The sequence below is a fragment of the Tursiops truncatus genome, chromosome 14 (assembly GCF_011762595.2).
Source record: "Tursiops truncatus isolate mTurTru1 chromosome 14, mTurTru1.mat.Y, whole genome shotgun sequence".
Lineage (NCBI taxonomy): Eukaryota > Metazoa > Chordata > Mammalia > Artiodactyla > Delphinidae > Tursiops > Tursiops truncatus.
In genome coordinates this window covers 68,380,394-68,406,837 of record NC_047047.1, presented here as the reverse complement: position 1 = coordinate 68,406,837, position 26,444 = coordinate 68,380,394, and the positions used below count along the sequence as shown (strand labels likewise).

Genomic DNA, 26,444 nt, shown 5'->3' with positions numbered 1-26,444 from the left:
TTGCACCTCTGGTGCCTGTCACCCCAAGCCCCAGCCTCCTGCACCCCAATACCTTCTGGCCGGCAAAGAAGACTTGCACGTAGGGGTCGACCAGGTCCTTGTTCTCACCGATGAAAGCCTTCTTCATGTTGGCCATGAGGCTCGTGTTCATGCGGGGCAGCCCCTCTGCTCGGTAAATCTTCACATAGAACCGGGCCCACTGGCGTTCGGAGGGCACGCCCTCGGGGAGCAGCAAGTTCCTGCCGGCACATACGCCAGGGCTGTGGTAGCCAGCCCCGGGCACCCCGCCTCCTGCCTCAGCATCTACATACCCCCGGGGGCCGGGACAACAGGTGAAGGACGGCTGAGAAGGCCCACACTAGGACTAAGAACACTGGAGTTCAGGGCACCTGCTGTCTTGTGATCCTGGGCAAATCTCCCCATCTCTCTAAGCCTCAGTTTACTCACCTTTAAGATGGGAATAATATGATATTCCCTCTCAGAATACGATAAGGCTCAGATAGGTTAAAATATATGAGTACTTTGTAAACTGTAGCATGGGAGACCACTCTTAATAATATTATCCAGTTTTCTCAGCTGTGTGTCACATCTTTCGTCTCCTATACAAAAACCTCACAACTGGCCCCCACTCTCCCTCCCTGGCCCGTGGAAGGCATGATTCATTGGATCCTGCACTTTTCCTCACTGAATCCAGATGAGGTCCCAGAATATTTCTCAACAACCACTGTCAGCTGCCTGGAACTGGTACAGGAAATAAAATTTCTTTGCTCTCCTGCGTGTAGACTCAAGACCCAGCAGCTCTGGGACTTTGCTTTTTTTTTTTCCAAGTTTCTCACAGTCAGAAGCCTGGATGTCAAATGACTGTCACTCGTGACTGTCCTCTGTGAACCCCTGCCTGCCCTTCCTCAGTCCTTTCTGCCCCATGAGGAGAGTCCCCGGACACCGAGGCTGGCCTGGCCTCAGTCCTTCCAGGGAGAGATGGGCCATCTGGGCATAGGGGTAGGGAGACGGAGGGTGAGATCTCTGGGCAAAGTCCACCCTGGGGGTTCCCTTGGTGTTCCAGGAAGGGCTGGGCCGGGTCTCCAGGGGCTGGGGGAGGATGGGAGCCTCACCCCTCAATGTCTTCCTCTTCCGTCTCGTTGGCCTTGTGGGGCGTCTTGATGTTGTCCCCCTTGCCCACCACGGCGATGTCACACTTCACGTAGCCCTTCAGCCCCGCGGAGATGTCGTCGGGGTCCGACAGGATGGCCCACTTGTGGTGGAACTGGTGCTCTGCAGTGGCGAGGAGAAGGGGCTGCACCTGCTGGCCTACCCAGGGCGGCACCTGTCCTCGGGGCAGGCCTCAGAGCCCAGGTCACCAGGTCTTGGGGCCCTGGGGCCACAGCTCTGCCTGCCTCTCGGCCAGGGAGACAGAGGTCCCCGAGCAAGGGTGGCCGAGGCAAGGCCCCGCCCCTGGTCATGCACCCAGGCGTGTGGCATGGCTTCAAACAGAGGAGCCTCCTAACTGGTTTCTCTGCCTGCAGCCCTCCTGCCCCCAACCCATGCAGTCAACCACCATGCAGCTGCCAGACAGAGCCCTCAAAGAGGCCCTCCCTCTCTCACTCCCCATTTCAAACCCACTTGAGGTTCGCCAGTACTTGGGGGAAAGACCACAGACCTCAGCATCCCCTGTGGGGTCTCCTGATACAGCTCTCTGCAGCTCGCAATGTTCACCCTCCGCCCGCCCACCCCTCCCCCCAACCCCGTGCTCCTGCAAGCAAAGCTGTTTACCCCTCTCTGAATAATTCATATTGCTCTTTCATACCCCCATGTCTTTGTGGCTGCTGTTCTTTGAGCTTGGAATGCCCCCATCCCTTCTGCCCCCTACCCCAACCCTCCACCTCCCTATTCACACTTCTAATCATTTTGTTCATGTGTCTCCTCTTCCATGCAGCCTTCCCTGACTTCCTCAGAAGAGCTGATCCTGGCCCCTTTCCATATGTACATCTCTTATCTCACTGTCACTGTGATTATCTACTTATTGTCTGTCTCCAATTTCAGACTGAAAGCCTCCTAGAGACAGACACTGGTAGTGTCACCCCAATACTCCCAGGAATTAAGACGGTGTGGAGGAAAGGACAGATGTCAGGAGAGGAGCCCACTCTAGGACGGATCTGCCCCTTCAGGTTGACTTTAAAGCTGTTTGCAGGCGTAGCCTGTACGAAGGGCACATCTTCTTCCTTGATTTTGTGTGGGCACTGGAATCTCCAGGGACTCAGAAGTTTCCTCTTCCCCTCCCTCCTCTTTCAACTTCTCCTATAGTTCAGACCTGTTGCCAGCAAGCCTCTGTCTCCATTTGGTTCTGTGAGATGTGTTCAGGCCTGTGTGCAGAAATCGGCCTGTTTGGGGATAGGCCAGGCCAACTGTGTCTCCGGAGAGATAGTGCCACTGCAGAGTCCGAAGAGACAGACCGGGATGGTGAGAGCGGAGTAAGCCATGTGCGTGAGGGGTCACTGGAGGCCGTCAGCTGAACTGGCGCATCTCAGGAGGAGGGGGCCATGTCCTAGGCTGCCCCAGAGCTTCAAGGGTCTTGCCAGAGTGGATGTTTGTGGGATGGATACAGGAACAGATAGATAGCCAGATGGCTGGATGGGGAGATGGATAGTAGAAGACGGGTGGTAGGGTGCCCGGCTGGCCTAAAAGGTAGATGGATAGAGGGATGGATGGATGGCAGATGGATAAATGGATAGAAGGATGGATTAACGTACGGACAGGTGAGTAGGTAGATGTGGGTGGGTGAAAGAATATATGGGTGGACAGACAGATGTGTGAATGAATGATTAGATGAACTGGGGAAATTTAGCAAGGAAAGAGAATAAGACTCAGGAGGGACATAAAATTTGTCTTCAGAGTTAAAGGCTATTTGAAGAGGGAGTGGATTCTTTCTTTCTGTTCCTTCAGAGAGAGATTGGACTGGATGTTTTTAAGGTCTCTTCGAGCTTGAATGTTCTATGATTTTGTGATTTTTATGTGTATAATCTTGGGTTTTCGGCTTAGATTTCCTGGTCTGAGTCATAGTTATAACGTGCGCCAGCCGAGTGTCTACTAGGTTGAACATAAGGAATCGCCAGTTTGTTCAACCTAATAGTTTATGGCACCTCTGAGACACAACTTCTTTTAGCCTCATTTATCTCGTCTGTAGAATGGGAAGGAATGCTGATGTCCCCCTCACTGTTTTGTGAGGGTCAAATGTGATTGTCTGGGTGAAATTGTATTGTCACTGTCAGAGGGCCTAATGGGGTCCTTACTGCACCCAAGTGGCGGGTTCACTTCAGGGACATGGGTGGGGCCCAGTGCCAGCTTGTCTGCCCGTGGTTCCCAAGCTGGCCGTGTGGCGAGTGCTGTCTGTCAGGCTGAGGCACCTCCTCTGTCTGGTCCAAGCCTCATCAGCCCTCTGGGCCAGGGCTTGGGGTTCCCTCACTAACCCCACGCGGTGTTGGCGTATGGGTTCCCCCAGAGCTGCTGAGCAGATAGTCCACGCGGCTGTTCTCAGGCAGCCTGGGTCCCTGGACGGCTGGTCAGTGAAGGTGTTTTCAGGGCACAGTATCCCTCAGAGACTGCCCCCCGCCCCCCGCACTGGGTGTTGAGGACATTGTGGCTCAGGAGGGACTCTGGAGTCACACGGCCTGACCTCACTGTAGACCAGCTGGGTGACCAGGGAAGCCCCGGCATTTCTCTGGCGCCCAGGCCCCTCAGCTGTAAAAGGGGGCCATGCTGCCGACTCTGCAGGCCTCCCGTGAGCCCCGCCGACTGGGCGCAGGTGGTCACTGCGACTGTATGCAGGCTGGGCACCCCATCGCTCTGCATACCTGAAGACCGTGTGCACTCACGGCCTCACCTGAGCCCAGGGCCCGCCAGGGTGGGAGGGACTGCGTGTCCCGGAGCTGACCGGTTGTGCAGCTACTCACCTGGCTGGGAGTACACGGTCCCCACGTCCATTTTGAAGGAGCCCACCAGGGTGCCACTGCGCAGCAGGTTCTTGGAGTGAATCACCTTCCGGGCAGAACCACCAGTCACCAGTCAGGTGGATGGGGCTGAGGCTTTCCGTGGGGCGGGGAAGGGCTGACTGATAGCGGCGCCATGTCACTCTTTCTGGGGATGTGAGCTTCAGGTGAAGCAGGAGGGCGCCTGGCAGGGCAGGGGCCGCTCTCTGAGGCTTAGTATCAGCCTCTTGTGCCTCGCCTGTGCTCTGCTGGCTGCCAGGTACGCGTGAGCAGGCTGTACGCTCTGCTGAAGGATCTAGCTAATGGGGCGAGAGGGGCCCACACCCAGCCTGTGCCCCACTTGCCCGGCTGTGTGTCTGGGTGCGGGTCTGACTTTTTAGGGTTGGCCCGCCCAGAGGGGTGCCCTTTTCAAGTCTGCACAGAGGTGCAGTTTGAGCTAAGAGCCCCGCCTGCCAGGGACTGCTCCCCACTCACCGAGATCTTGATGATCTTGTCGAACATGACGTCAGGAGGGACATGGAAGTCGAAGACGAAGTACTGGAGGGGGAAGGACCCAGACTTGCTGTCACTCGGAGGGCAGGGGCTAAATGCCGGGCCCTCCCTCCTGACAGTGCCTGTCTGCACCCCGGCCATTTCCCTTGAGCCCCAAAGTTTGGATGAGCAGGCGGGGCAACCACTGGTCCCCCGACCCCGGGGGAGCTGGGAGTCGTGTGGTCTTGAGCAACACATCTTCTGAACCTCAGCTTCCTGAGCTGTCAGACGGGGGTCATGATGGCCCCCCTCAGAGCCTTGTTATGAGGCTTGATGAGACACATGTAAGATACGCTGTGGTTATATGGGTCCCACAGACATCACCATTAAACCACAATGCTGCCTGGAAGATGCACCCCAAGTTTGGAGGTGTTTAAACGTAAACTAAGCTGAGCCTTGGAATTTAGAACCGATGCACTTAATCTGCTATAAATGTAAGTGCTGTGGGCGCGACCTGTCCTCTCCGGCTGGGAGCTGCCACTCACAGTTGCAGTGCCCACCCATCTGTCCCGGCCTCGGTGTGCAGGTGCTGGGAGCGAGGGTGCGGACAGCGAGCAGAAGGCCCACTGTTTTGGTGAACTTGTGGGCAGGGAGATGGAAGAAAGGTTGCTGAAGAGCTTGGAGTAAATGAGAATCTGCTCCTGGCTGCTGGAGGCTCACACTAGAGCATTGTGGGTAACAGCGCCAGCTTTAGAGCCAGAAAGACTGAGCTTTCCCTGTTGCTTCAATCACCTCCCTTCCTGAGCCTCAGTTTACACCTCTGTGACGTGGGGATAACGAGCCAGGGCCGCCATGTGGGACTGCTCCGGGGCAGCATTCACGGGGTTGCTGGGAGGCGTGGTTCAGAATCTAAATGAGATGACCTGGGTCAAGCATTCAACCCAGGCATGCACACGGCCACTGCACAATAAATACCAACTGCTACGAAGCACTATGCCCAGATGATGCTGGTCACGGGGGAATTGAAGCTCTGGAGAGGTGTGTGGTACAGGCATCTAGACACGCAGATGGTAACCGATGCCTTGAGGCTGGGGAGATACCCAGGGAGAGAAGGAAGGACAGTAGGAAAGAAGCAGGCCCAGAACAGGGCTCCAAGAAGCAGCAGCACTTCAGCAGTGGTCACAGGGAGTGATGCCAAGAAAGGCAGTGAGGAGAGGAGCTGGAGAGAGGGGAAGGCAGGAGAGTGGCGGGAGAGGTCCCCAGGGCAGGGGGCGGCGAGAGGATGGAAGGGCCGGGGCGGTCAAGGGAGAGGGAGAAATGGTGGATGTTGAGGTCCTTGATGTCTGGAACAGGGCAGTTTCAGGAAAGATGGGGCGCAGAAATGAGTGCAGGGATTAAGGTGAGGAAGTGGTGGTCACTAGGAGGTATGTGGGACTGAGGAAAGGCACAGCTAGGTGGATAGATAGATAGATGGATGCATGGATAGGTAGATGGATGGATAGATGATAGGCTTCTGGCTCCTGTCCTTGATCGTAATGGTTCTTCATAGTTGTGCTTAGAATATGCTAGAGTGAAAGGCCTTATAGACAAAAGGGGAGTCAAAAGAAAAGCAAAGGCAGAGTTGGTGATGTTGAGTGGACGATATAGTGGTAGATTCTTTGGGATGTAGAAAGAGAAGGATTCAAGGCAATGGGGGGAGGTGGTTGTAGGCAGAAGGAAGATGACAGTGTCTGGGACCGGACGCACCGAGGAGAGGTCTTGGCCTGGGCTGTGGACTGTCAGCTTGTTCTGGGCGGGGGGGTGATGGTTATGAGCCCCCCTTCACAGGAAGACAGGTCCAGAGCCAGGCGGGAGGGTCAAGGCCAGGCCAGGTGCCGCAGAGCTGTGTCAGCCCTAGGAGAGCGAGCTAACTAAGCTAGAACTCTGCGCTGTCTGGGGTCGTATTCCTTGTAATTCCTGAACATATTTCCCTTTTGTGATTACTTAGAAATCTAAGTGATGTTGGTCGTTCCCACCTCCCTCTATTGTGTTTAGTGGAACCAAAGGTAGGTTCCCATCAACTCAGAGAATTAGCGGGAAGCAGCACACCCCTGGGACCAGAAGAAGAAAAGGGAAAGAAAATTCTAGCTTTGGGGCTGGGAGGAATCATGGGAAGATAGTTTGGTGCACTGGTTCTCCACTGGGCCCGATTTTAACCCCCGGGAGGCATTTGACGATGTCTAGAAACCTTCTTGGTTGCTACATCTGAGTGGAGGATTGCTATCGGAGGATTGCTTGTATCTAGTGGGTAGAAGCCAGGGACGCCGCTCAGTATCCGCCAATGCACAGGACAGTCCCTACAACAAAGAATTACCTGGTCCAAAGTAGCCTCAGTGCTGAGTTTGAGAAACTCTGGTTTAGAGGAAACAGAAATTGAATAAATCAGAGTTACTTGTGTTTGTGAAAAAGAACAAAAATATGATCAAGTGTAAATTTAAGATGATCCAAAGATGAGTGGAATAAACAGTTTTAGCGGATATAAATGTAGAGTTTGGAAAATGGAACTAGGAAGTGTGCTGTTTGCACCCGCTCTGTGGCCAGGCTTGAGCTTGGTGCAGAGCAGATGCCCAGCGGATGGCTATTTCTTCGTCTGGGTAAGTATCCATTCAGCAAAGTGTTACCAAAGCCCTCTAGGTACATGGCAGGCCCTGGGCTGGGCTACAGCAATGCAGGAGACTGGGAGCCTCCCGGGTTAGACATGAAGAACCAAATGCAACTTGGGGATGTTGTTGTCAGAGAGAGAGGAATGCCCTGACCTCTGACCTAGAGAGTGCCAGGAAGGCTACTCAGTGCAAGGACATTTGAGCTGGGCTCTGCAGGGTGAGTAGGAGTTTGCTGAGGAGCCACAGAGTGGGGAGAACAGCTCTGTTTCCTTGGGAAGGAGGAAACCATTTGAATGAAACATGAGGCATGTGGGCCTGCTGCAAGGTGAGCCCTCCCCTCAGGCAAACATGGCTTCACCACTATCAGATAACTGTGGAAGGCCATGGGGCCCTGTCTCCACATCTGTTAGGGAAAAATAGATGTTATCTAGGCCGGAGGTTTTTCCAGTCAGGGATGTGTCCTGACATAAGGTCAGAGGTGTCCAGCCCGAATTTCCTGACTCCTGGGAAGGTTGCCACATGGGGCTGAGGGGGGTCCTGAAACAGCAGTGTCCCAGCCCTGTGGCCCTGCAGGAAACCAGCTGTGAGAATGGGGTCCATTTGTGGTCATTGAGGAGACCTCGGCCAGGCTCTGGCTTTAGCCTGGGTCCCCGTGAAGGGCAGAGTTGTGCCTGGGTTTTCCTCCTGAAGGCCCACGACTGGGGCCGCCCACAGTTTCCCAAGCGATGCCCTCCCCCAAGCAGCAGACGGCACCCTCAGCCCTCACCACCCCCAGGATGGACACCGAAACACAGGATGCAGGTGCCTCGTTTGGCCAGGGTGCCAGCTGACTTCTGGCTTAGCCTGATGTGTGCTCAGGCATCTGAGGGGCATCCTTCCCCAGAGCTGATTAAGATGGGTCCCTCCCTGGAGCCCAGAGTCACGATGCTGTGTCTGGGGTGACCGTCCAAGGTGGCAGACAGAGAGCTGGGCAGAGGCAGGGCAGTCTGGGCCCTGCTCTGTCTACAGTACTCCCTGTGATCTTGGCCCTTTTCATATTGTGGCCTCAGTCTCCTCCTCTGTAAGATGGAAAGATTGAACTAGGTCTCTGAGGTCCTTTAACTTCGATGTGGCCTCAAACAGCTGCAACGAACAGCAGTGGGTACTGGGCCTTTTACCCCTCACTCCCCAAGCATCACGGCCAGTGGTCTGGAAGGACCCCGAAGAGGTTCAGGTGCCCATGACGGCAGCTGAGCAGAGAGCGTGCGCACACAGAACCCGACTCTGGCACGTAGCACCCAGGCCAGATCTTTCTCCAGGAGCTTCAAGGTCCCTTGGGTAAGATGGGATTGATGGTGACAACTTCTGACAGTGTGAGAGCCAGAAGAGATGACGTACCAAAAACGTTTACGAGAGTGCCCGCCGCCATGCAGCAGGTGCTCGTTAACGGTGCCAGTGCCACCACGGCTGGGGCTGGAAGGAGGCGGCCCCGCCTCGGGGCTCTGGCCTGGGAAACATCCGGGACCAGGCCTCAGGGGGTGTGCAGTTCACTCACAGGCGCTGCTGGGAGCAGCACAGGAGGACCTGGGGTGCTATTCCTTTCACAGGGTGGCCCCTGGCCAGACCTGTGTCTGGCTGGGATCTGGACTGGGGCTTCAGAGGGGGCAGCACTGCATGTCAGCAGGCTGCGGGTTGTAACGGGCGGGCCAAGGTCACGCCGGCTGGTGGCCCTCTGTGTCCCTTGACTCCCAGCTTCTCCTGCTGGGCCCCATGGGGCCGGGCCCAGCCTCTGCCATGGTTCGGAGGCCCCTTCCCCACCTGGGGCCCCGGGCGCTGACCTCGTTGTAGTAGGGGCAGTTAGTGGACTCCTTCATGGAGGTGTACTTCTTGTCGTCGCCCACCTCCACGCACACCACGGGGTCCACGTTCAAGCCCACCAGCTGCCGGGCCTCGATCACCGTGATGCTGACCTGCGGGCGGGCAAGAGGGGGACCGAGAAGGAAAGCGGGTGAGGTCGGATCTGGTCCTGCAGGAGTCGGGGCCCGGGCAGCGGGCTGGAAGGTGCCGGGAGCCAGCACCGGATTTGGGGGCCAGTCGGCCTGCCGTACATCCACTGGTGATCCTGGGCTCTTTCCCCCACTAAGCCTCACTGTCCTCATTTATAAAGCAAGGGCGTGGCTAGATCACCTCCAAGTAGGTGTGCAGCAGAATTAGCAGGTGGGAGGGGAAGGATGGTGGGTAAAGACCCTGAGGCCCCGGCCACACTCCAGACCAACGCAGTCCAGTCTTGGGGGAGGGGTGGAAGGAGTGGCGTCCAGCAGCCATATCTTTAAAGCTCCCGGGTGATTCCATGTGCTTCAAGTTCTCCCCGGCATCAATGGCCCTGCCTCACCGAGGGCTGCAAACCTACCTCCCAGGTCTTGTGTACTCCGGGATTAAGCTTTCTAAGTCTCCATTAACATGCATTTAATTTTCTGCTCCAGCATTTCTCATTTTAAGCCTGCAGGCCTCTGACATTTTTTTTTTTTTTTGTGGTACGCAGGCCTCTCACTGCTGTGGCCTCTCCCGTTGCGGAGCACAGGTTCCGGACGCGCAGGCTCAGCGGCCATGGCTCATGGGCCCAGCCACTCCGCGGCATGTGGGATCTTCCCGGACCGGGGCATGAACCCGTGTCCCCTGCATCGGCAGGCGGACTCCCAACCACTGCGCCGCCAGGGAAGCCCTGACATCTTTTTTATTTCTGGAATTTGGCTCCCTTTCTACATTCCTGACTCCCCTTCTTTTGTTTAATTTCTTTGAATGCCCAGTGAGGCTTTGGTGCCCACCTGAACACGCCTTTTTTGCCTTGATACTTGTATGTTGTGTGCACTCTGTATCTTTTTCTGTGGCATCCACCTCTCTGGAATCTTATTTCTATTCTGGGAAGCACTTTTTCTTGTTCATCCATTCAACAAATATTTGCATATATATATATATATATATATATATATATAGGGAGAGAGAGAGAGAGAGAGAGAGAGAGAGGGAGGGAGGGACGTGCGTGTGTGTGTGTGTGTGTGTGTTGGTGTATGTGTTTGTGCACATACTCTTCCTGAACTCTCACTGCTTTGGATCTGGAGGTGTCAGTGGCCATGGGTGGGCCATGATAAACAGGAAGAGGCACAGACTCGGGGTTGCTGGAATGGCATTTTCTCAGCTATGAGTGGAAGACACTACCTATCTATAAGTTTGTGTGAGGGTTGAATGAGACAATGTGCATCAAAGTGCTTCATAAACAGTAGACAGGTGTAGGAAATGTGAGCTCTTGTTATAAATGGCTTCTCAACTAGAATTTACTTTCAGTTAAGTGGCTGGTGTCCCAAACAGATAGGGTCGTGTGTGACGCTTAATATTGTTTCATTTAAGTCTCTTGAACTTGCATTTTAACAAAATAGCTTACGTTGAGCTAGTATCGGCATTTGCCTCAGCACTCCTCTAATGAACCTGTATGAGTTGCTTTTTACGATTCTCATCTTGGAGAGCTGGTATTTTAATTGCTGTGCTTTGATGCAACTACTAAATATGATTTTACTCAAGAGAATCATTCTCCCTTTTCATGAAAAAGAATAGCCATGAAAATTATCATCCACTGCGTCCATCAGATATTTATATATCTTATAAATATCCGGAAGGACAAGAAAAATCCACACAACGAAAGTAACGATGTTAACAAAATAAAAACCCTGATGACAACGAGAACGTTACCAAGCAAGTATGTAGAACTGGAAACTGAACATTTACTAATTGAAGTAATACTTGAACTATGAAAACAAGCATTTCTATGTGGAATGAGGTTCCACAGGGAATGGAACTGAGAATCTGGAGCTCTGAAGGAGTTCAATAATCATTGTTTCTTCAGGGAGCTAAAAGGGAAATAGAGCCAGCTCTGAGAAGTTTACTGTGAAGAGAGTAAACAGACACTAGAAGTCCTTCCAGAACATTCTTTGCGTAGTAGTTTATAGAGTTTTAAGCTCTATGAAACTTTATACCAAAGATTTTTTTAAGAGCTCATTTTTTTCCCAAAACTAACCCATCCCTTTTCCTCCATTAAAAAAAAAAAAAAAAAAAGATTTTCTGTAACTCAAGACTGGGAAGTAGACAAACACAGTTTTGGTATAATAAGGTAGTAAAGATATACCATCAGGAGATTAACTTTTGCAGTGTGAGAGGTTGGCTGGTTTTTATGTTTTTCACCCAGGGACTCAGCCGTAATGATAGCCTTTTTGCCCCCTGCTCCTTTTCAGGACCCAGAGTTCCCACCTTCTTCCACTGAGCAGAGCCAGTAATGGTGGACGACCCTAGCTGGAAGCTCTGACACCAGGCGGGAAGCAGGTAGGGAGGGGAGGGCACAGGGCTGCAAGGAGAAAAGGGTGGGGCAGGAGGACGAGGCTCCAGTGCGTGTTCTTTGCAGGCTGAAGGGTGGCCTGAGGGGTACCCTGAGAGTGCACAAAGGAGGTCGTGGCCTGGCGTTGGTGGGGGAGGAGAATGCCAGTCCGGGCTCCCCCCGCCCCCCCGTGCTCTATGGAGGGGAATGTATCATTTGGACTTGAAATTAAAAAAACAAAACATTAAACTCTGAAGAAGGGGATTTCAGTCATCAGCAGAGGACTCCGTCTTTCCATGATGGAAGAGGGGTAGGCAAATAGAGCCACTAAGGGACCAACTGACCAGCTGACCAGGGTAACTCTTTTGGTGACTGACTATTCCATCCTCTCCTTCCAAGATAAGGGACATAATCCTCAGGTGACTCCATGAAACTCATCACAAGGAACACCGCTGAGTGTAAATCTATACCTCTGTCCTGGGAGAACCCAAGAGTCATGGTGCTTCGTGACCTGCTTCTGAGGGATCTGACCGGGCTGCAAGAACATCGCTGGGAGCGGAGATGAGAGGCGGTGGACCCTTTAGTACTGCTCTTCTGAAACATCCTTTATGTTCCCTCGTCTCCAGGTGACAGAGATGTGACATGACCAGTTGTGCATTTTGAGAAGATCACTCCAGTGGTGGCGTAGAGCATGGAGTGGAGGGGGCAATACGAGAGCAGGGAGATCAGATAGGAAGCGGCTGCCATACGGCACTTGAGCTGGATAAATGACGTGGAGGTGAAAACTGGAGAGATGTTTGGAGGTGAAAATGTATATGGTCTTGGTGGCGGGAAGAGAGGGTAGTGAAGAGACTCAAGACTCTGTGACCCGCCAAGTACATCCCTGCCAAGTGCCAAGCACCAAGCTTTGCCCACTCTGATGGGGAAACTGCATAGTCACAGGGAGGATGCTTTGCCCACTGTGATGGGAAAACTGCATAGTCACAGGGAGGAAGCTTTGCCCACTGTGATGGGGAAACTGCACATTCACAGGGAGGAAGCTGCAGCTTCTCGCTTTTGAGATGCCAATAATCAGGAAAGGGTTTTCGCATTACATGCATTCTAAACAGAAGAAACAAAGGGCCTGAGTACACCATGGTCTTTTCACCTTGGGACCTCCTTTCAGTGCTACCCAATCTTTAGGATGGTTCTGAGCCCTGAGGATCCTTCCTGAATCTGAGTTCGGCTAAGTGCCTCTGGCTGAGGTCTTTCTAACTCAGCAAAGCCAAGTTCTCCAAGAGAGTGAAGTCCTTCTGATAGGTTTTTCTTGCTTTATACATTGTACTTATTGAAAGCAAGAATAATTCCACATTTGCAACCCTCACATTGCATCCTCAGCTCTCTCTCCAAGTGTGTTAACACAGTTGAGAAGTGAATCAACCTGTCAGGGAATACTGTGTTACCAGGTCCAATACAACTGTTTTGTTCAGTTCAGAATGTTTACAAAGTCTTTGGAGGCTGACTGTCTGGTCCACTTCATAAAAGTCTCTGTTAGGAAGTGGTCTGAAAGAGCTTTTGAAAACAGGCAGTAGGTAGTAAGCTAAAGATGAACAGGGACCAGAGGGAGAGACTGTTCAAAAGGCTTAATTAGAGAGAAATTAGTTGCTCTGACTATGGGGTAGGACACCCTCAAGTTTGAACCTTGCTTCTAGCTTTGAATAACTGTGTGACCTGGGGCAAGCTCCTTACCCACCCTGGGCCTCAGTTTCTCGCCTATGAAATACAGTAATACCTATACTTGGGTGGTTGTTAAGATTACATTAACTCAAATGGGAAACATACCTACCTAGCCTAGTGCCTGGCACATAGTAAACCTTCAAAAAGATAACAGTTACATTAGCAGCAACAGTAACGGTGACACCGTTTTCTATGTGCCTTTACATGGCGGGCTCGTGACACTGTGGATTGAACGGTATCTGACTATGGGGTCTTTGCTCTTTAGAAGTTTTTCTCTTCTCAGAACACAGAGGAGCAAAGCCCTGAGCTGAGCTTCCTGGAAAAGCCCTCAGAAGTGTTAGGACATTCCGTGCTTGGGTTTTGGCAGAGAGGTGAGGAGGTGACATTCCCAAACCTCCAAGGAGCCCAGTGGTGTGAGGTTGTCTGAATCCCCAGGGGCAGGGCCGCTTGACACTGCCTGGGGCTATTTTTCAAGCCCCTGGGAAGATGGTCACCGACTGGATGAAAACAAACCGAAGCAAGGATTCAGAGAGACAGGGTGCATCCTTGAGGAAATATGACCAGATGTACCTGATACAAAGAAAGCTGGGGTCAAGTCCTCAATATTATCACCTGAGTGAGGTGAGGTGGGCTGTCCTTAAAGAAGGGAGCATGGGGCCTGGGAAATGGGCATCAAAGATAAAGCCCTAACCCGGGAGAAGGGTTTGCTCTGATTCTGGGGCCTGGCGCTGGCCCTAGGCGGGAAGTGCAGTGGCAGTCAGGTGAGGTCTCCTGAAGGCTCTGCCCTCCCAACCAGCCAGCAAACTCCCTCAATCCTAGGAATGCCCAGCAGTCTTTTCACCTACAACTGGGTCTTGATAGCTCCTAATGAAGGGTCCAGAGGAATTCGTGGTCCTTGGGCCCTTCTTGTTTGCAGTTTATAAATAAGTACTAGGTACTTCCGGCTTGTACATTAGCCTATCGTGAGTTATGTTAGTGTAACTCAGTCTCTCAGGTTCCGATCAACACTGGGAAAAGAGACAAAATTGAGGGTGTGGCCCTGCAAAGCTGAGGATGAGGCCCTAGGCTGGGAGGGCTACACTGGGTCCTGCTGTTCACATGGCCCTCTCCCCGCAGTTCCCAGCCATGCTCATGCCCCATCCATCCTGCCTGCACTGTGGCCACATTAGCAATCTTATAGCTGCAAATCTCTCCCTATCTCAGCCATTTTAGAAACATACAAATAAAAAAATTAAGTGTTAATTTCAGAAAATACAGAGAAGCAAAAAACACCCACATTCTCAGCATCTATAGATAGCCAGGATTGACACTACTTCCAGCATCAAAATAATACAAAGCAACAATTTAAAAAAACACACCAGGGGCTTCCCTGGTGGCACAGTGGTTGAGAGTCTGCCTGCCGATGCAGGGGACACGGGTTCGTGCCCCACATGCCGCGGAGCAGGAAGATCCCACATGCCACGGAGCGGCTGGGCCCGTAAGCCATGGCCGCTGAGCCTGCGCGTCCAGAGCCTGTGCTCCGCAACGGGAGAGGCCACAACAGTGAGAGGCCCATGTACCGCAAAAAAACAAAACAAAACAAAACACCAAAATATCTATCTTTCTTCAGAGACACTCATTTAAAAAATTTATTTTTGGATGCTCTTTGGTCTTTTTATGGTTTTTCCAGGTCCCTCTCACTTTATAAAGACCGTTACAAAATCCTAGGAGGGCTTTGACCAGCATAAGCAGAGTTCTCAAGCTGCTCTTTGGGTTTGTACTTCTCTACTTATGACACTGCTGTGAGTGCTTTCCAGGAACAAGCTTACTTTGGTAACATATATTCAGCTTGTGGTTCTCTATGACCCTCAGATCCATGCCTTCACAGAGTCTATAACGCACATCTGGCCAGAACCCCCCACTAGACAGAGTCGGAAAGGCATGAGGCCTCTAGCTGCCCCACCTACCTGGTAATCCATGGGCCGCCCGGCACTTGGCTCCATCTTAATGTCTGGCTTGGATCTGAGGAGGAGAATGTACTGTCAGGCTGGGTGTAAGGGGACTGCTTGCAGGGGAGGAGGGCACTGGCAGTGGTTAGACCTTGGAGAAGGGCAGAAGGACAGAATCATGATCTTCAAACACTCCAGGACTGCCAAACAGAAGGGGGATCAGTTGTTCTCAGAGGCTCCAAAACAGAGGACTAACCAATGACAGAAGTGATAGGTAGACAGACATTAGGTCAACAGGTTCAAGTGTGGGCTGGGCAGCTCCGTGATTTCCCTTTGCCCGGAGGTGTTGAATGACCTGGGAACAGGCTCCTGCCTTTGCAGGGGTAGAGGTGAGGGAGACATCCAGGAAAAGAGGAAAGGGGCAGGGTTAGGAAGGAGCTGTCCATGGGCCCTGATTCTTCCCCACCCAAATTCCAAACATAGCAAGCTGGGTCCTGCCTGACCTGGGGAAGGCAACTGGGGCTGTGGGGTTCCTGCCCACTCACCGCTTGTTGGAGACGTTGGTGGTGAGAGCTGTGACGGAAGCTAGTGACACGGAGTCAGGATCCAGCCCATCCGCCAGCCGAATGGCCAGGCGGTCAAGGTCATCCATCTCCAGTACTGCCGGTTCATCTGGGGAAGAGGGAGGGCCAGTTAGGTGGGCTGGATGGTGGGATAGTGACTGTATTTCCCTTTTTGCTTTGCCATCCAGGAAGCTGAGTCAAATTCCAGGTTTACTTGGTAGCATCTGCTTAGAATGCTATGGTCTGCATATCTGTCGTGTTTCTGGCCTAATCGTGATCTCTGATTTTAACTGAAATTGCACCTGGTCTTGCTTTTTAATTTTAATTGAATGTAACTCACTTATGCAAGCACTGAATATCCTTCGTGGAAGAGGGTCAGGAATAAAATAATACATACTTATGTACCTCCTGTACCAGTAGCTACCATTTACTGAGTGGCTATCATGTGTCAGGCACAATGCCAAGCACGTTATACATATGTCTTTAGTCCTCATAATCCTCATAGCCACAGCCTGGCAAGATAGGCACTATTCTCATGTAACCAGATGAAGAAACTGAGGCTTAGGAAGGAACTTATCCATGTAAAACAGCTGATGGAATTCAGAACCTAACCCTGTACTGATGTGTACTAATCCAGCTAGATGAAGGAATGACGGTTCTGAGAAGCCACCCAAGGATGGTGGGTTTGAGTCTCAACCGGCAGCTCTACCCTCTCCAATCTAGGAAGGCAAAAGGCACAGCTGGAATTCGCAAGGGGCAAAAGACAAAGAGAGAGATTCTGGGGCCAGTGGGCCACACAGGGGATGCTGGGGAGGGAAGCCAGGAGCCCTGAGGATGGGTGTGTGATCTACAGACCTGGGTTAGAAAGTTACACACAGCTCCCCTAATACACTCCATTTCTCCCCTGTATTCCAACTGTACTCCCTGCCTCCTCTTAAATAGCTGTCTTGCGCCCTCCCCAGCCTGCTGCTCCGGTGGCACCAGTGCCACAGGCCACTCCAGTCTTCCAGGACCCACCCTGCCTGTCTCCCCCAGGGCCGTCCCTGCAGCCTCGTGAGAGGTCACGGGGAAAAGGCAGGAGAGCGAGTCCTGCCACAGAGCAAGCATTCTCAGGACTCTGATTTTCCCCCAGAAATAGGGATTTGGCCAAATAACTTTCTTCTTTTTTTGTTTTTGTTATTCCCTCCTCTAATTAAAAATCTCTAGGCTTCTGTGTGGAGAAGAAAGAATGAGAGCAAAGAGGGCAGGATGAGCCCAACGGACTGAGGGGCTCTGCTACTCAGCTCTAGACCGGAGGAAACGTGCTACCCACCCTCAGTCCTCGGGGCGCCTCCTTCCGGAGGACCACTCTCAGGACCCGGCTTCTCCTCCAGCCAATGAGAGGCCAGGCCCCTCCCAGGTGGATCCGCCGGCCAATAGCAGGAGAGCCCGTTGGGGCGCTGCCCGCGGAGAGGAGGGGTTTGGTCACCGGAGGGGAGAGAGGGGCCGCCTGGACCGTGGGCGGGGGCACGCGTCCATACCTTGTCTTTGGTGTTCGTCTTTGTGATGCCGGTTCTTGCCGAGCTTCATGGCGGAAAACACACTCCTCCCGGCTCTGTGAGAGGGGGCCGCCAGAATGAGGTGGAAGGAGATAGGCGCCGGGAGGAAGACACACAGACATAGAAGAGCAAAACCCAAAAGAACACGTAAGGGAAAGGGAGATCCGAGCTCCAGCCCCTCACCTACTGGTCCCAAGATGTATTTGGGGCCAAATTTCCCAAGTTGGGAGCCGTGAGGGGGAATTAGGGCAGAGGAAACCCCGCCACTTCCTCCTTCCCCATGTCTTCACACCACTCAGGAGCAGGTCGGGGACGGCGACCAGTAAAGGCGGCCTTCAGGTGGAAAGAACCGTTTCAACTGGAGCCCCTCGGGGTCCTGATCCCAGCCCCCTCAGTCCAGTCTTGGAGCTCTGAGCTCCGCCAGTGCCGCCAAGTTCATCCTCCCCGACCGTGCACCCCACCTCGGCTGAGTGGAAAGAAAACCAGACAACCAGAGATAAAGCATCAGAACAGAAGGGCAGAAACGGGACTCAGAGGCACAGAGACTGATGAGCAGGTAGGAAGTGTGGTTGAAACTAGCTGCTTAGTTCCCAGATGGCTCTGGTGCTCGAAGCCTGCCTTGTCTTTCCCAACCTCTCTGTGCCTTTGGATTCTCCTGGGTCCCCAGTGAAAAGAAGGAGATGGGCCCTTTCCCGTCTCTATCTTTGGTCCTGGCTTTGCCCCTTCTGCCTGTCCCCTCTCACTACAGAACCTCCACCCCACCCCCCAACCAACCCCCAGGAACGTATGGCAGATTCCATAGTTCCTACCTCTTCCTCTGGTTGGTGTGGCCTTGTGCCCCCAGGAGAAGGGCCTTGCAGTCAGGGGGGCTGAGGGAAGGGGGCAGGGGGTCCTCACTGTCCCCTCAGTGATGTCCCCGCAGCTGAGCTTGTGATCCCTGGTCCAGGAGGGGCCAGGAGTAGGATCAACAGGCAGTAAAGTGCAGTATTCCATTACCCCATCAATATTGCATGAGCTGGACACCTGACTCCGTCCACTTCCCATTCTCCCTCCTCCTGGCTGTGCCCCTGTCATCCTGGGCCCCATCCCTAGGTGGGGTGGATGCAGATTCCAACCCTGAGCTCACCTACAGCAGCAGGGCCCACCCATCTTTGGGTCAGGCATCTCCTTGTGGAGGTTTGGCTATGGTCCCCCGAGAACCCCTGTTCTTTTTTTTTTTAACATATTTAAAAAATAATTTAATCTCCACAGCAAGCTTTGAGGAGGATACTATTGACCACAGTTTACAGTTGAGGTTTGAAGCAGTTAGAAAAGCTTTATTCCATTGACCACATCTTATTATCTGTAATGAAGAACCCCTGTTCTTTACGCTGGGTCATGTGAGATTGGGGAAAACCTTTCTGTCCTTGTAGAGATGGCCTAGATATCTCAAGTCTCTCCTCCCCTCAACCTGGCCCTATCCTAGCTCCAGGCCTTTTCTTTACTCTTCATATGCCTGGCAAGACATGAAGAGGAATGTGTCTGTGTCCCAGTGAGAGAGCAACTGAGGACCACCTCTTTCATGTGGCACCAGCTCACAGTTTAAGAAACACTGGCATCTTCATGATTTCCTAAAAAGGCACGAGGTGGGTGAAAGAAGGCTGGGGTAGCACTGATCTCTTCACACTATCCGGCATCACGTTATCCAGGACATATCAACAGGAGGAAAGGGAAAGAAAGCACTCTAAAAAAAGAAAACTGATGCCTTTGGAGTTATCTTTAAAAGTTTCTCCCCAACAAGAGATTATATAACCTTTCTTGAGCCACTAATCTGGGCCAAAGGCTTTTCCAGATGTTTGCTCATTTCATCTTCATAGCAGTCCTGGGAGGGACATATGCTTCTCCTCGTTCAACCCATGAAAAACCTGAGGTTCAGAGAGCTGGGATTGAAGCTACCACCTCCCAGGCCGGCAATACTTCCACTGCATCCTCGCTGCTGTGGGATTGCACTTCTCTGGGGGTGTGAATCCCGTCCTGACCATTTGGAACTTTGGCAGAAAGTCTCCATGGGGCCAGCACAACTTGCAGATGGGGACGTTATCTGTGAAGAGTCCCATGGACTGGGCCCATGTTTACAGAGAGGGGGCTCATTCAAAGTAATGTAAGCATCAAGACATTTTGGGAAGAGAAGGCTATAAATATTAAATTACTGGTGACCTAACACTGCACCAATCAATGAGCCCATTAAAAACAGTCGTATGGTGGTGAGAAAGGAACCATCCCGCCTGGCTTACAACGAACCATCCTGGGCGATTTCTCCCTGCTTGGTGGCCTTGAGGGCAGGGGTGCCGGCCATACTCTGACTCTTGCAACAGGAAGTGAGCCTAGTGTGGGCCCTCCCTCTGCTTCCTGTCCCAGCGTTTGGGTTTCCTTTCCTCCTAGCCTTGCTGCTCTCCTGCCTTACCCAGGAGGGCCCTGTGCTGACCGTGTACAATCACTTCTTGGTCATTCCTGGGCTGTGTCAGCCTTAGAGACCCCAGCCCCAGTCCGTGTGTGACTTACACGCTGCCATCACACAGTCTGTTCCAGCTACACAACCCCAGTCCCATCCCACCCCCCCACCCTGCCCTAATGTCCCCCAGGAAAGTGCTCTGAGATGGTAGGTCAAAGCCATGTATGGGGTCAGAGCAGGCCTGCCTGCAGAAGCCATCCACTCTGCATTCTGATACCGGATCTGGTCCTGCTGCCTGAGGCCCAGAGGGGGTTTGGGTAGCAGGGAATTGTAGATTTCTGATGCTGGTCCCAAGGACCCATCCAAGTAGAAGATGGCCTGGGGCTTCCCTTGGGCAGTTATGGCCCTTGAATTTAAAAGTCACTCTAGTCCTTAAAACAAACATATTTGGAAGCAAAGATTGAGACTAAAAAATCTATACTTATCAGACCACTGTCTACCAGACCCTGAAGCAATTCAAAGGAGAAACCTCTCTCTCCAGACCCTGCATGATTTTAACCATATCAGGTGGATAAGTTCATTGGTGGGATTCCTGTGTACCTGGGATTATCTCAAAATGGTGACATTCCTTTACAAAAAAATATATACTATGTAGGGCAAGTGTAATTCCCAGAATTCTTACTGTAGGCTCTGTACCTATTCATTTCTCTTCAGTGACTAGCTCTTCATTCCTGTGAACTGTGGGCAGCAGAGCATGATGTCATCAGCTCTCACTGCCCTTTGTAATTTTCTAATTGATGACACATCAGAATCCACTGCCCATCAGTTGCCCATCATGCCTGCTTCTCTTGGCAAAGGGTAAAGGTTAATTTTGAAATAAATGTTAACTTAATCAGGGAATTTTGAAGATTATCCACTTGTATTAAAGACTTAGATTTCAAAAAAGGTAAATTGTTGATTAGGTTACAGACTTAGATTTCAAAAAAGGTAAATTGTTGATTAGGTTACTGATGTACTGATGTTTCTTTGTTTTAAATTCTGCATTTGGTCTAGATGGTTCTCCAATTACTAAAGGTATAATATGGACAGAAACAGACAAAGAAAACAAGCCAATAATCAACCTGGTGAAAAACCACTTTGCAACCAAGTGGCTCCTTTATACGTGGCTGCCTGAAAGCCTGAGAAGCAGGAGCTGGGGAGGTGGGCCTCCCAGGACCCTCTGAGGGTGTATGATCACATCTGGGCTTCCCCATTGCTGGATTCATGACAGTCAGAGTGATATGCACACACAATTTAGATAGCTATTTCTCTCTAGAGAGAAGTCTAGTTAGGTCACTCATTTTAAACTCTTTTTTCATTTATGGACCTAATGATTTCTTTGCTGGTTCCATGGCTAAGAATGTCTTTGTGGTTGGGTAATGCACCTGGGGTCCTAGGGGAGAGCTTGGAACTATCCAGTGATGGCTTGGAAACATTCGCCAAATTAAATCTAGTGAGCTGGGTCTCCCTCAGGTCTCTGTGTTATTGTGGAGGTTGTGACGTAGAGGGGTGGGACTGGAAATGAACCGCAGGCCATGGCTGCCTGGGGCTTCTACCCTCCCGACTGCCTGCAGTGGAAACTGTCAAGGCTCATTAGCTCAGGCCTCAGGTATTTGGGAGAAACAAACTCCTACCTAAGAGACACAGGGTTTATGGTTCTCTCTTTCCTCTTGTTTCTCCTCAGGAGAGCTAGAAACTAACCAGTTTTGCCACACAATAACCCTTCAGAGATTTAAAACTGCTCCCACAGCCTTTCTTCTTCAGGCTAAAGAATTTCAACTTGTTTAATCTCTTCTTAGAAATCCCATTTTCCTACCCTTTCAATCATCCTGAGGCTCTACACATTAAAATAAGAATGAAAGCCAGTTTACTCATCTCATCTGTGAATTGGAAATGTCAGGACATTAGGATGGGGTTGTGCAAGGGAACCAGCATTTACAGTGGGCCTACTACATGCTCGCACTGTGAGGCACCCCTTAGTACCGTTGTGTCCAAAGGGATCAGGCCAGCCTGAATCCCTTGGGGGTCCGGCCCAGGACAGACTGGGGAGCTGGAAGTCAAGAAGGGTCTTAGAGCATCACCGATCTCAGACAGAGAGCCTGGGAGACCGGCAGGTTGTTTGTGTCTCATACGGGCCTTTTATGTCTAACTGTCCATGCAAAAACCTGACCCTGAGCCCTCTCCCTAAGTGGGACCCCCAGCTCAGCAGTCTGATGTCATCTCCCACACCCCCCAAGATCCTGTTCCCTGGCTTCCTCTCCAAGTCTGGCACATGCCCTCTGCCTGAGGCTTCTTCCCTGGCTTGTAACCTGGCAAACTCTCCGATCCTTCAGGTCTCTGGGCCCGAATTTCCCCTCATGGTGCCATTGCCCTGTTGTCATGCTTTTTGCTCCTGTATAACAAGCGGGAGTTGGAACTCAATATGCTTTTGCTAAATGAGACTGGGAGTCCCCCGGATCTTAATGCAAGCAGACCCCCCAAGCCCACACCAGTGCTCGTCACTTCAGATCCCTCTACAAATAATCCTGCCGTCGCCATGATATTGTCTTGTCGACTAATTTTTAACTTATTGAGACCACAGTTTTCAGCAAATCTCTTAACATCTCTGGGGCTCAGTGTCCCTATCTGGAAACTAAAGACCACATTCCTGGCTTTTCAGCTCTTGTTGATGCGCTCGGAGAATTAAATTTAGAATATAGTCAGGTGCTCTAAACTTACTGGGCCTATTGGGAACTCTGGGTTGGGAGTTAAATTCTCTGGGTTTTAGTCCCAGCTCTGCTCCTCTTCCGGAGTCGCTTGCTTCCCCTCTCTGGGGCTCAGCTTCGTCATCTGTAAGAATGGATGTTGGAGCAGAGCTCCAGTGTGGTCAGCCCTGACTGCCACTGCCCTTGTGAATTCCCTGTGATGCTAGAAGATCCTTGAGATGATGCAAGCTCTGGGGAGGCTGAAAGACCCACTTGTCTCCCCCCGACCTTGTGGCGGCCCCTCCCATCTGGAGTCCTCTGGGGAATGGAGGTGGTGAAGACCACCAGAGGGGGGTCATCTCTCCTTAGCTTTCTGGGCTTCATGCTCCGGCCAGCCCCTGTGGCCACTCGGTGCCCACAGTTTGTCCTTCTTGGGCCTCCAGCACTGCATGTCCACCAGCCCAGCCCTGCCTTGGCTCTGCTGGAGAGCCGTTGGCATCTTGGGCCGTCCCCACTCCCTCCCTCACAGGGATAGCTCGGGGCCTGCCCACGGGCATGGGGGACTGAACAGGGAAGTGGAGGAGGAATCGAGACACTGAAAGGAGGGAGGAGGGAGTGGAAACCAGAAGGCCTGCACCCACCCTGACACCACCCTGTGCCTCGCCCCCATGGCCAGATGGAGAGACCCCCCTCGCCCTGCCATCACCCGGTGCTGGCTCCGCCACTGATCTGGGCCCCCCGCCATCTGTACCCTGTGCTGAGGACCCTTCCCTCTCACGAGCCGCACAGGCTCCACCCTGGCCTTGGCCACCTACTTGTGCTCGCCATCTCTGCCTCCCTTGGTCTTCTGTCTGCTGAGTAGGGGGAAGAAATGAGGAGACAAGGGGATGTGTGTGAGAGGGTGTGAACCAGAGACACTCGCAGACTTAGCCCCTGGCCCTGCTGACCCCCACGCTCCCCAGGGGCCTCCTTGTCCCAGAGAGCCCTCACCCCACAGCCTCTCACTTAAGCAAGCCTAAGCCTGCTGGGTAGGGGCCCCATGGCCCAGGCTCTGCCCTGGGGAGGAGGGGAACTGTGGTCCTGATTCTTGGGGAGGAGCTCACAGGAGTGGGGCTGGTGGCCACTGTCCCACTGACCCCAAGCCTAGGAGAACCTGGGGCCCTGGGGAGGGAGGAGGCCTCAGGGTCCCCATTGATCTCCTCCCCCAGGTCAGGGTCTGGTGATTTCTGAATGTGTGTTGCAGGTTCCACAGGGAACACAAGGTTAGATGAGCCTGGCTACCATCCAGGCCTGGGCCACCCTGCTCTCCTCGCCACGCCTGATCCCCTCCAATAGAGTGGGGGCCCCCCCCAGCTCTGAGGGCCTCGGAGAAGAAAGGTGGGCCAGGAAGGTTCTGGGCCTGCAGTTGTAAGTGAGCTACTGCTCCAGGGCTCAGAGCAGGGCTCCTCCTCCTCCTTAGGGAGGTTTCCAGAAAGCCCTTCTGGAATGTTCTCTCAGTGCTTCCCTGATGCTGTGGCAATGAGGATGAGGGAAAGGAAGTGAATAACAATTAGCAATTTTTTCCTCTCCTCACACCCTGTCCTGGCACAGACCCTGCCCGGGTAGGCATGCCTCCAGTCCCTCACAGCTCAGGTCCTGACCAGGGGATCACAGCTGGCCAGTTTGTACTTCCTTTCGAAGGAGTTAACATCAGCGAGGTCTCTGGCTACCGCAGTCAGCTGAGACCACTGAGCAGAGAACAGAGAAGGGGAGACTGTCTCAGCAGCCCTGCTCTGGCCCCGGGCCTGGTTGGGGGTCTGGCCAGGCCTGGGCCCCCACTGGGACCCGCTGAGAGCTGCGTGGGCTCCAATGAGCTTTCGAGAATGAGGGCCGAACGGGAGATTTACTGGCCCCAACCCCACACGAATCCAAGTGGGGCTGCCGTTCTCTGAATTATTGATCCAGGTTTCGAGGGAAATTTGTTTTTTTGTCTATGATTTTTTAAAGAACTGGGTGACCCTGAAAAGTTTGAAAATCTTTGCAGTAGAGGAACTGGAAGCGGAAGTGTATCACCTGAGAGTGGGCAAGGGTGGGTCAGGAAGGTGGAATTTGTGTACCTAAATGATAACATCTGATGCCTTTTCTCTTTCCCTTTGGGGGTTTGCTCTGAAATGGCAGAGAGGTGTCAGGCTGGCCCAGCGGCGGCCCCCTCGGGCACACAGCAGGCCAGAGAACAGTGTGTACCTGCACCCTGGCAGCCAGCGCCTGGCACACGCATGCCCTACCCCTCCTCACGCGCTCCAGGCCCCTGGGCCGGTTAAGAGGCTGCACACAGGTCCACACTCCCAGTGTGGAAATGCAGAAGGGAAAAGACCCTCTTTCTGTGAAAAAATAATACTCTGTGCCTTTACTACAAGCACTGTTATGACTACAACTAACATTAATAACTGCACGGCCCCGCGGGAGAACTTAGACATGCCTTGACGTATTAGCGCCAGCCGTCTCACAAGGTGGTATCATTATCCTATTTTCCAAACGGGGGAGCTGAGGCTCTGCCTGCCCTTAGTCACTCAGCTGCAAGGGGTGGGGATGAGAGGTTTGACCTCACGGTCATCCTTGTTGCTAGGGGACCTCTCCGTGAAGCCCTGGTTGGGCCTGACTTTCCTCCTAGAGTCTACATTGTATTGTTAAGTGTCCCAGCCTGGCCAGGTAAGTTCTGTTCCTCAGCCAACCCACACACACACACACACACACACACACACACACACACACACACACACTCTCTCTCTCTCTCTCTCTGTCTCTCTGTCTCTCTGTCTCTCTGTCTCTCTCTCTCTCTGTCTCAGTTTCGCTCACCTCTTCCTCAAGCTCCCACCCCCATCACTCTGTGTGCACAGTTAGAAGGAGCCATGGAGGCTGGCGGGGCGGGGGGGGTGGGATCAATATGGCGGCCTCTGGGGGATTGAGGGTTTTCTGGGATCTTAGCGCTGCACGGTGTGAGGTCTCACTTGAGCGCTCAGACCCAGGCAGGGGGTGAAGAGGACCCCTACCTCAGGTGAGGTGGCTAAGTCTGGGCGGAGCCTCCTGAGCACTGCTTCACCCCAGATCTCAGCATGGCCTTGACCCCGGCTCCTCCAGGCTGCTTGGGAGCGGCTGAAGCTCTGGGGCTCAGCCTGGTGGAGGGAGGCGGGGGAGGGGCTGTGGGAACCCTGCACTCTGGGGGTGAGGCTGGGTGAGTAGACCCCATACACGCACGTCTATGCATACCCCATGGCACATGCCCCATGCACATCTCTGTCAGAGCCCCCAGGCATGCACACATGCCCAGCTGGCCCCTGGCCCCAGGCATAGGAGGGAGGTACCTTCTTCTATGGGTCTCCACTGGAGTAGAAGAAGGATCCAGAAGGAGAACAAGAAGTGTGGCCCGCTCCCTCCCTTCCCCCAGGATGAGACCCCGCAGAGAGAAGCCCAGCAGGGACACCAGGAAGGGGGGCTGGGCAGAAGGAGGGCCGGAGGGCCAGGCAGGTGGAGAAAATGAGGAGGAGAGTCGCGGAATACAGGGAATCCGCGAAAGCCCCAAGTCTCTGAAGTGCAGTTGTGAGATTAAGCCTGGGTTCCCTTCTTTGTCCTTTCTAACAGGGGTCCTTTGCCCAGAACCTGGTGGTGTATACAGCTCCCTGGTGTCATGGAGAGAGAGAACATATGTGCAGGTAAGCGTAAGAAAACACCTGGGCATGTGTGTGTGTTCAGGGCCAAAGTCTCCTCTCTCTTCAGCCAACAGGGCAGATGTACACTGACACGCAGGGGCCCAGAACCCTGATTTTGTGCTTCTGAGAGCAAAGTGCGCACGGGGTTAGTAGTTCATTCCTTCTCTGCAACACCGACAGCTGGGGGGGCGAGGGAGTCCTGTGAGCGACTGAGACCCTGGCCTGGGCCCAAGCGGCGGTGAAGCTCCGGCTGTGGGCGGCTTTGTTGGCAGAGCCCTCGGAGTAGGGTGGGGATGGCCAGAGCCGAGAAGGATCTTGGGCCAAAAGGTCCGATGCTGCTCAGGGTAGGACAAGCTGTGGGGGGGTAACATGGAGACTGCGGAAAGGGAGAAGGAAGGGAGGGGACGCTGGCTGAGCATGA

General features: G+C 52.9%; 1 protein-coding gene across 3 annotated transcripts in view; it reads right to left on the bottom strand.

Moving 5' to 3' along the window:
• The window catches only part of OTOF (otoferlin), a 91,670-nt gene that overhangs the window by 22,751 nt on the left and 42,475 nt on the right, over nucleotides 1-26,444 (bottom strand). For 2 of the 3 annotated variants that reach the window (XM_033838901.2, XM_033838902.2), the window contains exons 6-13: nucleotides 17,166-17,239; nucleotides 15,628-15,754; nucleotides 15,101-15,155; nucleotides 8,914-9,045; nucleotides 4,458-4,520; nucleotides 3,948-4,032; nucleotides 1,113-1,272; nucleotides 53-239 (exon numbers count right to left, since the gene is read on the bottom strand). In XM_033838901.2, the coding sequence (XP_033694792.1) occupies nucleotides 53-239; nucleotides 1,113-1,272; nucleotides 3,948-4,032; nucleotides 4,458-4,520; nucleotides 8,914-9,045; nucleotides 15,101-15,155; nucleotides 15,628-15,754; nucleotides 17,166-17,239 (883 nt within the window). Of the gene's footprint in view, nucleotides 1-52; nucleotides 240-1,112; nucleotides 1,273-3,947; nucleotides 4,033-4,457; nucleotides 4,521-8,913; nucleotides 9,046-15,100; nucleotides 15,156-15,627; nucleotides 15,755-17,165; nucleotides 17,240-23,152; nucleotides 23,192-26,444 lie in introns of all 3 variants that reach the window. The other variant, XM_073791525.1, reaches the window with a different exon arrangement.